Here is an 11211-nt window from a genome sequence, read left to right on the forward strand (position 1 = left end):
GCTACAAGGTAAAAGTTAACAAATCCAGTAAGAAAATACATTAGTTTTGTGTGAGACTTACATTAAACTATTTATCAGAAGCTGGGCTTGAGAGTTATCAACTCATTAATCAGTTACCATGAATCATTGAAATAGGGACACTGAAACTGCAGCAGGTGTTGGTTAAATATCAGATATGGTGACCTCAACAGGACGTTTAGTGAATTCTATAGAAAACACATCAAGCGGGTTTGGAAATATGCACGGTGATGTGTATAACAGTTCCTGAGGACACAGATTTAAGTGATCAGAAGTTGAACCCAAACCAGAGGCAAGCTGCATTTTGGGCAAGAACAAAACAGATAAAATGTGGGTTGGTAGATGTTCGGATATGGCACACATTTAAAAAAGGCTATCACCATTATGTGAATTATTAGCGCATGCCAGTTAAATGACAAACAAAACATTGGGTAATCAAAGAATTTATTTAAAACCAAGGCATATATACACTTTCTGCTTCAAAAACATTGATTATTCCTGTATAAACACTTGGGACCAATTACAACACTGCAGGGACTTGTCAGTTATAGCTAAAACACTGGGTAGATATCTTTATTATGGATGAAATAAAACATTTGCGCATGGACAGAAAATCCTTTCATAAGACAAAGCACATCATCTGATAGACTGGTGAATGACACCACTATTTGATTTGGCCAGCCTCTCTTTGGCCTTCTTCTTAATAGGATCCAGTTCAAAGCTCTTCCACATACGGATGGTCTCGTCTCCAGCAACAGTCGCAACGGTGGAGAAGTCTGGGCTCAGAATCAAACTGAGAACTCTTTCCTCGTGGCCTGTAATTAAAAAAAACACATTCAGACCAACAGGAAGCAAACAATGTGGATAGTTTCTTCCATTTTTATTTTTGTTCCTTTACTTCCCCATGTCTTGTCTTTTTACCGACTTACCATTGAGTTCTGCAACCCTTGTTAGAGAGGGGTACTTCCAGATAACTACATTGTTGTGGGCATATCCATGGGCCGAGACCAGCTCCTTGTAGTTTGGTGCGAACACCAGGGATGAAACCTGAAATGCAAAGTTATCGTTTATGATGAGAAAAGGGACAACCCCCATGTTGTTATGTTGAAGTTAAATACATTTTCAAATGTAATCCTTTGACTGAAATAAGCATTGAGGTTCTAGCTGTGGTATGTACCTGGGACTGAGTGTCAAGCGAACTGATGCAGGAGCCACTGTTTACATTCCAGATGCGAATGTGACGGTCACTGGTTCCACCTCCAGATGCCAGGATGTTTGGCTGCCACGGACACCAGGCCAAAGCCTAGAATGTCAACACATCCAAAAGTTAGTTTTTCAAGCTTTTACAGTCTATGGAATAAATTGTGGCTGGTATTACTGCAGTTCTGGAGAACTGCGGTAGCCTTTGTGTCAAATGCTAAAGGCTGCATGTAGAGCTAAAGTTTGTCTGTTTTGAGCTAACATATAAACATGGTGGTGCAACATAGCAGAATCTGACATGTTAACCGCTGCCTCTCTGGACAAGTTAATTCTGTGGTAACAAAAACATGTTTTGGTTGATCTACTGATTAAGATAATTCTGAATATTGTATTCCATTTGTGTCAAAAGATTCCACTAAAACTATACGCTGCCCATTTGATAAAATTAGGTTACTTGACAGGATCAACATGATGGGGGGGAAAAAAGACAAAAACAAAAAAGTTGGATCTCATTGTTTGAGCATTAGCTAAAGTGCAGGGCAGTCTATTGTGTAGGGTTCTTGTGTGGAAAGGAAAGAGTGTTTTCTTTAAAAAAAAAAGGTGAAATAAAAGTGAGTGTAGAAAATGGCTAAGCAAATCACTTGGGCCATTTTGATGCTCACCTTAACAGCTCCTTGATGTTCACTCCAGCAGTAGACGGCCTGGTTGGCGGGGCCATCCTGCACACGGGGCCAAACGTACACCATGTTGTCATTGCCCCCACTGGCCAGGTATCGCCCATCAGGGGACCACTGCAGCCCACACACTTCCTGTGAGTGGCCAGTGAGAGTCGCAATGTGGTGGTTTGCCACCCTCACATCATGATGGTGGATGTGTCCTGATCTTGAGCCACTAGGATAGAGAGAAACATATTTGAGTCTAACAAACACGCACAACTAGAAGTTTGTCTTTTGTATCAGAAATTTGGAAAAAAAATGTACCTGGAAAGAACATGGTCATTCCAGCTCAGGCTCGCAACTCTGGACGTGTGGCTGGCCATGCTGCGGAGATGCTTCTGGTTGTAAACATCCCATAACTAAGAAAATAAAATGTCATAATTAAAAGCAAATAAGAAAGCAGTTATTTTATTGCCACATGTCCTTATTTTAAATACAATGTGCATGCCTTTTATACAATTACATTTTCATCATCTCTATCTTTACTTTGTTGTAACTTCCCATTTGTGGGACGAATAAAAAAGACATTTTATTGTGTACTCAAGTCATGTGTTCCTCAGCGCACAAACCTGAGTTTGGCAGTCACTGGTTCCAATAGCGAGGTAGCTTCCCTCTTTGGTCCAGGACAGTGAGCAGATGTAGTCCTCCTCACGTTCCAACTTCATGAGAAGAGTGATCTCTCCTTGACTGGCATCCAACAGGTAAACACAGTTATGAAGCGCCACAGCCAAAACATTGCTACTGCTCCAGTCAAGCAAATTCAAATCTGTGGAGAAAAAAAAAGAAAATTAATGCTGGCTAATTGTACAGTAGCACCTTCTTGCATAAAGCTCAAATTATGTACAACATCTTTAGATTTAGTATAGAAATATAATAGAGTGACCGATTTCCGACATGAATCAAATTTGTGATAAATTATGTTTAATCACTTATATGCGGCAGTGTTAAAGGAACAACCTCGAAGTGCCAAACTTACAGAAATCATTACGAAACTCAGGAGCATCCAAGATTCTGTCAGGAGTTGAAGAAATGTGCCGTGTCTTTTTGACAGAGGCAGGTGTTGCACCCTGACTGTAAAGCACTTTCAAGTTGTTTTGATACCCTGTAAATAGGACAAAAATAAATGGTTAATTCCCAGACACCCCCTTTATATGTATGCAATATTCTGGATGCAGCATGTTGACAAACACATATCTTACCTTCTGGAGCATTCAGCGGCTTCCCTCCAAGATGCAGGATCTTTGCCTCTTCAATGTTGTATCCGTTTAGTGACATCGACATGGCCTTTTGGTTTTCCTTTAGAGACACACATGATCTTAATAAATACAATCTTTATTTAACTATAGGATCACTAAAAGATAAATCAATATGTTTTAAACATACCGATGTTGCATTTTGTTCGTTTGTGTCCACAGTTTCATTCTCCTTAGTGAGCAGAAAGCTTGCAACATCCATTTGTTTGCTGTTTCTGGTAGGTATGAAGCGGTCGCATCCCATCTTAGAGGGTGTTTGTTTTTTATGTTTGCCTACAATACAAAAAAAAGTGGTTAAAATGTCCACAAACAAAACACAGAGCGTTTTTACGTTGCATGGATAGAGTTGCACAAACTACCTGGTGTTTTGTTGGGCGTTTTTGTTGTACTAAGAGACACATTGGCAGACTTGCCAGGCGACAGGCCGTTCAGCGCAGAGGCGTTAGAAGAGCTGGCCTTCCTCTGCCACCTTGCCATGGGAGCGTTTGTGATGGGCATATCCAGCTTCAGGATGCTGTGGATGTCGTTCTCAAACCCGAACTGCGCCATTTTATCTAGGTTTTCACACAGCCTGTCAGGGAAAATAGTAATAAGTTAACACAGTAATAATATTAACACGGTCCGTTAGAGTAATGGGCGACCAATGCTAACGCTCGGATCCAACTTCAGATTCTGCAGCGGCTGATGTGAGCCAGAAAACGTTTTTAATTGAATTCGGCAAAATAATCAAACAAGAAGTCGTTTCCCAGCAGCTTAACCCGTGTAGCGTTCAAGTGTTATAATTATATTTCGTTTATCATAGCTAGTTGACCATGAAGTGAATGATAACAGGTTAGCATTCAATTCAGCATTGGAAACAGCTTAAATATTATATTCAAAAGTAGGCTTTTACAATGAAAAGATTATGACCTCACCTCTTGAATGAAACGTTGACTTTCCTGCAGCAAACCCTGTTGTTCCTCTCTCGTTTCTTTCTAAAGTTTGAATTTCGGGTCGATGACGACACACGCTTTAAATCCCTGTAAACGCTCCTGTGATTGGTTTGTTCAAGAAGTTGCCGTTGCCGTTACCAGCAGCATTCGAATGCGTTGATGTGATTGGTGGAAGAAACTCCCTCCCCAGAAATATACCGCCACCTATCGGACAAATTATGATAAAGTTTTGATTGTGTCAAACAAGAACAGAGTTAAAATTGTAAGAATCAAAATGTTCTGAATAAGGATTAAGAGAGTAAAAGTGATCCAACTATGTTTTATTTTTATATATCTTTTTCTTTTGCTATTTTATTATTATGCTGCAGAAACAATAGATAGATAGATAGATAGATAGATAGATAGATAGATAGATAGATAGATAGATAGATAGATAGATAGATAGATAGATAGATAGATAGATAGATAGATAGATAGATAGATAGATAGATAGATAGATAGGTACTTAATTGATCCCAATTTGGGAAATGTTTGCGTTGCAGCAGCATATAAAAAAACAAGGCAATGTATATAGGAGAAATTAAGACACAAGAAATAAACAATCCAAAATATTTCTGAAATATAAATAATAAATGTACATTGTTCCAGTGTTGGGTCAATATGGCTCTTATTTGACATTTTTCTTAAGCATCCGACCTTTCAAAATAGGGAGACGGAAAGCCGAACGTTATTCAAATGTTTCATACAATTCTATTAAGCATATTGGGAAATGGAATATATCTTTAAATGCATGTCTGTAATATACATAGTTGTTGGTGCACATACATTTGACATTTTTGTCATGTTCTGGTCATGTCTGTCCAGTGAAACAAGTGTGCTTATGGATATTAATTAGATTAAGCTATTGATCAATTAGTGGAAATGTCCACCTCATGCATAATGGATGGTGCACCAACAAATCAGTAAAGCCCCTAACGATGCAACTAGAGTAATGTTTTAGAGTTGTTGTTTTTGTATCGATTCATTTAGAATACTTATAATGCAAACTTTATTTCAGACACAGACAACGGTATATAATCTGATGTCTGTGTGAATAAAAAACTCTTTGCTAAATCCAGGAAGCATGTTTTCTTGAAATTAAAATAAATAAGATATACAGTATTAGTTCTCAGTGGGCTCCCAATGAAATGTTGTTATCATGGAAAATCTGGTGTTCGAAATCAAGTATAAAAAAATAAATCACTGTCTTTCAAACATTCAAGTCAATCACAGAAACTAACCTTGACATCAAGATAAACATTATGTCTCTGACTAAAACTTTATCAAAAATGATCAAATCTGGTCCTTATAAGATTATATGTGCCAGAAGAGCAGAAGGATAACGGCAGGCAGCTGATACTGCTCTTTTTGATTGTTTTGCTAGTATCAAGCAAGATAACTTTGATATAAAACAATTGTTTCCCAGAGAATTGAAACAATAATTATGGAAATGAATGTCAATTTGGAAACTTCTCCACTCTCTTGAAATCATCACACAAACACATTTATAACAGTGTATGACTGACTAATGATGAGGTGCAAATGTCCAACTCTTTTCCTGCTACATTAGCCATCTGTAAGAGCCATTTCAGCCCTGTCTGTTTTGCTCAAATGTTTAGGTTATTGACACATGTTTAACAAGTTCTAAAACTATTTTATAGGTTGTTTGTCATTTTTTTAACAGTGTATTATGCAGGTGTAGTTTTGTTGTTTTTCAAATGGATTTTAGTCTGGGAGACAAAATAAAACTTGGATTTTCGTTAAGTGAACTTTTGAAAGAACATCCATAACAGTCATAGGTTTGCAACTTATATATATCCATATTCCAATTACTTGTATATAGGCTATTCTCCACTATTTCTATTATATTCTATTTTATTTACTTGCACTATTATCTGTTTCATTGTGTTGCACTGTTGGAAGAGCCTGTGACCTAAGATTTTCATTGTCAAAACTACACTGTAGCTATGTACAAAGGACAATACAGGCCTTGAATCTTGAAGTGGCCACTACACTATCTTATACAGAGTGACGCACAAAAAGCATAAACATTTGTATTTAAATATAAATGTATATCTTCATTTGTATATATTTCTGTGAAGCCTAAACCAGTTATAATATAAAATGGGGCGAAATGAATTCTTGTTTAGAATAGGCTAGAATACATAATCAATAGGGCAATCTGACTCTGAGTGAGAAAATAAATCTGACAAATATTCCATAAAAGTTATTTTAATAGAATATTTTTCTCAAATGTCACACAAACATATAATAGGGGAACATATAGACAGTCACAAAAATGTATCACAAAGAAATTTGAAAATCACAAGTATGCAGCACAGTCTTTGGATAACAGGACACCTCAACAGTTCATCCAGTGTTTGGCAGAGTTCCGTGTGACATACACATACTGTACACAACCGGATTAGCTCAGTCCAGAAATAATTAAAACATCTGCCCATATGGCTATTCATTTTGCAAAAAGAAGCTTGTACATCGCTTTAGGCAGTGATTATGTTTTCATTTCTTTGGCTGTGTGCGTTTATAAGAATATGTATATATATTAAATGCATAATGCAATGTGTTCATTCAGTGTGGTACAAACATAAAAGTGCATTAAATAACCTGGAATCCAGACCATAGGGGTTTCAAACATTGGGGCAGTTGTTACAGTTGGAAAATGTTGGTTCCATTAATGAAGCAACACTGTCCAATGGTGAATCAGCAGGGGGACATTCAACAGTAGAAATGCAGGAAAAGCTCAAACATGGTTCTGTTCATCGGCTGGAGCTTTCAACTACAAGGTACGGTAACCATTGCCTTTTATTTCTGGAGTGGTCTCACCGATGTCTTTAGGGTAATGTATAATCGAGCCAACAACACCTGCAAGAAAAACAAAAAGCACAGAAAAAAGACATAAACATAATAAGCTTAGCACTCTCACTCGCTGTTTTAAATTATTAGACGTCATTCCTAGAACAATTCTTATCAGCATTCACTATGTTTTATTTCTGACGCTAGGATGGTCCCTATCTGACCTGACAACTTCAGTCATATTATGTATGAAATTCAGTAATAAAATGTATTCAGTAATAAAAGTGAAGTCATGGTGAATCAGGAGAACAAAAAAAATGTTTTTCCATACAAATGGTATCTGGCTTTAAGTTGATTTAATATGTAACCCCTCCCTTCATCCCAAGACTGTTATCATAAAAGTCTTCAGGAACTTAAGAGAAAATGGGAATGTTGTTTTCTTACCTCCAGGGTGCCTCAGACCTAAGCAGAGAGTGTGAGAAAGACAAAGCACATGACTATGCTTTATATTCCCCTGTGAGCATGAGACTCCATATCCAAATCATGTGACAACAATACAGCCATGATATGGAGAATTTTATGATGGTGAATAAAAAAAAAAATGAAATAGCTGCCACTGTCTGCTAACGAAATGCAGCACAACACTTCAAACTAGCTTATTGCTGATTTGGAAGGCTGCTTTTGAGCAAACATCTGTGATGAATGACACGGTAACTTTTGTAATAATTATTGAAATGTAAAACTCTTATTTACTCACCTTGTTTTTTAGAGAGGAGGATAGTGATCATGATTAGACCTGAAAACACTAAGACTGCCAAGATTGGAATGAGGAACTGAGTCAAAGGTCTCCCTGGAACTGGAAAAATAAAATAAAATAGATCTGTAAAAATGGTCACGGTAAACATGTATGGGAAATTGTATGTAGAGATGGACTGTTGCAATCATAGGGACAAACTAATGTTTTGCTTTCGATTAACAACCTTTCTTTTTTTCCATCGTGTCATATGACTTACAGTTAAACACGATCAGCTGCCTCCACCAGTTAGGCATTAAGGCTTTTTCTCTCCTGATTTTCAACTGTCAAATATATTAATATTCAAAGCTACTAGACATAGTACATGTTAGTCTCACTACAGGTAGAATGGGTGCTGCATTACATTACAAAAAAGGTTGTCCTGATTATTCATGATACAGGCCTCTTATTGTCACAACTATTTATATTAATGCTACCATTTTCATACATACCTTTATAGTTAAAATTACTGCAGTAATACTTTAATACATCTAATAATTTGGGTTCTCAAATTCGTTTTAAAAATGTTTAACAGTGCAGCCCAAGAGCCTGTTTCCAGATATATCTAAAGACCAGATGGTAACAAAGAAACTAGGAGCATGTGGTGAATGGCAACTTTAAAATACCAGGTAGATCTCAACTTTAACAACCAGCTTTCTTCATAAAGGACCTTCAACTCTGGAACGCATTTCCAACAGAAATACAAGTAATTCCACAAATAAAATCCTTAAAAATAATTGTCTAAAAGCATTTTCAATTTATAATTTTCCTGTAAATTGCCACGGTGTAATAGTGTATGTGCATATTTATTGTATTTAAATATTTGGAATGTATTGGGTTTTTTTTATACTGAATGCTGTTTATCTTGCTCTTAACTAATCTTGACATAAGAAAGCAAAAATTGGGACAAGAGTTGACAATTAGTCACAGCTAAAACTCTCTCTGTAGCATATCAGTGTCATGCTCTGTATTGTTAAATTGCATTGATCCTAACTTTTCAATTAAATTCTTAATCAAATACAAACATCGGTTAATTTTAAAAGCATACTCCGTGTGTAAAATTGCATTAATGGGTTGATGTTAGTTTCACATTTTTCCAAAAGCTAAAAAGAATATATACCAGACTGCTCCTGAGAAAGCATCAGTTCTTTCATCAGCTTGATGCATTCCTCCTGCAGGCGGGGACTCTCAATTTTTGTGCGCTGCTCTTCCTTCTCCCACAACACTTTGAAGGCCAGTGCTTCCGGTACGTGTGCTGTCCACGTGTCAGTGTGGTCCAGAGTCAGATACACCTTCCCATCGTAGAAGACACTGTCAGCCCAGAGCAGCTGAGACCCCTCCAGTATGCATTCTCGAGAACGGAGAACAGTGTGGTTACCTAAAGAGGAAGAAGAAGGCTATTGACAAATGTTTGACTGACCATCCCTGTCCAAAATTGTACATGATGATTTTCTTACTCAGGATAGAAGTCTTGTTCACATTGATAAGAATTGGAAGGAGTGCATCAACTGACATGGTTTGAATAATGCTGTCAACTTCCTGGCTTTTGTCTTTCAAAGAGATTCCATTGAGAAGGACTTGCTCTGCGACCTGCTGAGCCCCCACCACTCCCCACTGCTGGACCTGCACGATGACTGTGTCTAATGAGGGGAATATAAAATACATACATTAACACTCAAACATTGAAAATAAGGATAATCCAAATGTTATAGTAAGCTCTGGTAAGTCCCGGTAGGAAAGCTTTCATGTTCATTTAGAAGAAGTGCTGCGTAAATATTTAAGTTTGCATAGCATAAATAGAATATACCCGTGATACTTAAAGTAAAAGGGCTCATTCTAATAAAGACTCCTTTTCAAATTGTTAAAATGATCAATGTTTTTACAACAGGTCTTTACTTTGTAATTATGGTCTAAAGGGCACTACATCCAACCACATTTAATGTTTAAAGTTTTACAATGCATCGTGCAAGGTTAATCTGTACTGTATGATTGCATTGTAAAAGTATAACAAGTAGTTTCCAATGTGACCAATTTTGTTAGGTATAGCCTACCTGGTCAATCTCACATTGCAGACCTACAATAAGTCTTACATTAAAATACATTTTAATTGGAATTATCATTATATTACTGAAATGTCATGTTTTTGTTAACAGTCAGATAGTTACATTTAGCTGTGTCATTGCATGATGTTGTGAGGTGTTTTTAATGATCTGTTCCTCTAGGTTTGTAAATAGATCTGGGTGATACATCTAACTTTCTATTTGAAATAGTCCAATACGAAACCACAACTAATGTGACCTCATAAATAACCATAAGGGGGAACTAACACTGTGTCAACAAAAACTGAGCTCAAGACAGGATTTATTGCAGGGCTCGTATTGACATTGTGTAGATGAATATGAGAGTCCAAGTCAGCTGTACAATAACCTTGTGTCCGGTGACAAGTGGAGGAGTAAGTGTTCTCACTTTACTGATTCATCTTTCCAAATATAATGCATGAGTAGCAACAAATAGTGACGTTAGCTGCTTGCAAAGGCTAATTAAATGCATAAACAAGTTTTAACAATCGTGTGAATTCTTAACCAGGAGTAAAGCAATGCAAAGGTACAAGCTTCTTACCTACTGGAACAGGAAAACACAGTGATAACTCGCATGTAGTTAGCACAAGAAGACCAAGGAAATGGCCAAGAAGCTGCATTTCTAACGCGAATTGTTGTCCCGTTATTGTTCAACCGTAAAGGAAGGATAATAGAGGGAATAGAAAACAGCAAAAACTAAATACTTCAGACGGTCACGGACATCAACCCTAATATGCTCTACTGTTTCGTTTTGAAAAGAATTTTCTTTAAATGGACCACCTTCTCTCCTCTGGTTGGTTAATGCAGCTACTGCGTAACTGGGAGGTGCTCTCTCGCAGATTCAGTTTAACAGGTTTTCCGTTTGTGCCTTAGAAAGTGAATTTAAGATAACAAATAAACAACCTCCTAAAGGTAACGTTAAAGGTGACCATCCAAGCCAACACAAACACTGAGAAGCAGTAGAAGTTAGTTAAACGATGGATTTATAAAGAGAGAATTTCACCCACTGGTCCATGCGTCAACATGCGTCAACAGCTCTACGCTAAATGTGTGCTAACAGTCCAGCCGTGAAGACATCTACGGGACAGTTTTGAGATTTCTTCAAATGCCGTTGCCATGGCAATACAATGCTCACCATAAAACACGGTTTTCTCACAACTTCAGTTCAAATGCTCCAAACGGCCCAAAACTTCACAGGTTTGGTAACGATGCAGCCATCAACGCATCTAAGCGTATTATGGGATGTCATCAAATGCTGTTGGTATGGCGACAGATCATTCACCATCAAGTTAGTTCAAAAGTTTGCAGTTCAAATACTCTGCTGCTTTTTCAAACATTTTTACTTTCTTTTTTCTCTCATCACATATT

The 11211-nt window shown here is 37.3% G+C and overlaps 2 protein-coding genes across 2 annotated transcripts; both read right to left on the reverse strand.

Moving 5' to 3' along the window:
• Positions 1-445: 445 nt before the first annotated feature.
• Positions 446-4233, reverse strand: cdc20 (cell division cycle 20 homolog). Its single transcript, XM_079647150.1, has 11 exons — positions 4102-4233; positions 3547-3758; positions 3318-3460; positions 3134-3230; positions 2911-3036; positions 2504-2700; positions 2199-2293; positions 1881-2109; positions 1196-1321; positions 948-1065; positions 446-833 (listed from the first exon to the last, which is right to left on the reverse strand). Exons 2-11 carry the CDS (start codon positions 3734-3736, stop codon positions 655-657), a joined length of 1500 nt encoding a protein of 499 aa, XP_079503276.1. The 5' UTR covers positions 3737-3758; positions 4102-4233; the 3' UTR covers positions 446-654.
• A 2141-nt stretch (positions 4234-6374) lies between these two features.
• LOC307018230 (uncharacterized protein) lies at positions 6375-10864 on the reverse strand. Its single transcript, XM_079648369.1, has 6 exons — positions 10385-10864; positions 9223-9405; positions 8886-9143; positions 7730-7828; positions 7417-7434; positions 6375-7041 (listed from the first exon to the last, which is right to left on the reverse strand). The coding sequence occupies exons 1-6, from the start codon at positions 10461-10463 to the stop codon at positions 6956-6958; spliced, it is 723 nt and encodes a 240-aa protein (XP_079504495.1). The 5' UTR covers positions 10464-10864; the 3' UTR covers positions 6375-6955.
• Positions 10865-11211: the final 347 nt, after the last annotated feature.

Source organism: Notothenia rossii (assembly GCF_949606895.1).
Source record: "Notothenia rossii genome assembly, chromosome: 9".
NCBI lineage: Eukaryota > Metazoa > Chordata > Actinopteri > Perciformes > Nototheniidae > Notothenia > Notothenia rossii.

Coding starts and splice junctions, on each gene's coding strand:
- cdc20 (XM_079647150.1), bottom strand. CDS start 3,736: ATGGCGCAGTTCGGGTTTGAGAACGACATCCACAGCATCCTGAAGCTG. Junction 1,322..1,880: donor AACATCAAGGAGCTGTTAAG/GTGAGCATCAAA, acceptor TTGACATTCTAG/GCTTTGGCCTGGTGTCCGTG. Junction 1,066..1,195: donor CGCTTGACACTCAGTCCCAG/GTACATACCACA, acceptor TTTGCATTTCAG/GTTTCATCCCTGGTGTTCGC.
- LOC307018230 (XM_079648369.1), bottom strand. CDS start 10,463: ATGCAGCTTCTTGGCCATTTCCTTGGTCTTCTTGTGCTAACTACATGC. Junction 9,406..10,384: donor GTGTTTTCCTGTTCCAGTAG/GTAAGAAGCTTG, acceptor TCCCCTCATTAG/ACACAGTCATCGTGCAGGTC. Junction 9,144..9,222: donor GAACAAGACTTCTATCCTGA/GTAAGAAAATCA, acceptor CTTCCTCTTTAG/GTAACCACACTGTTCTCCGT.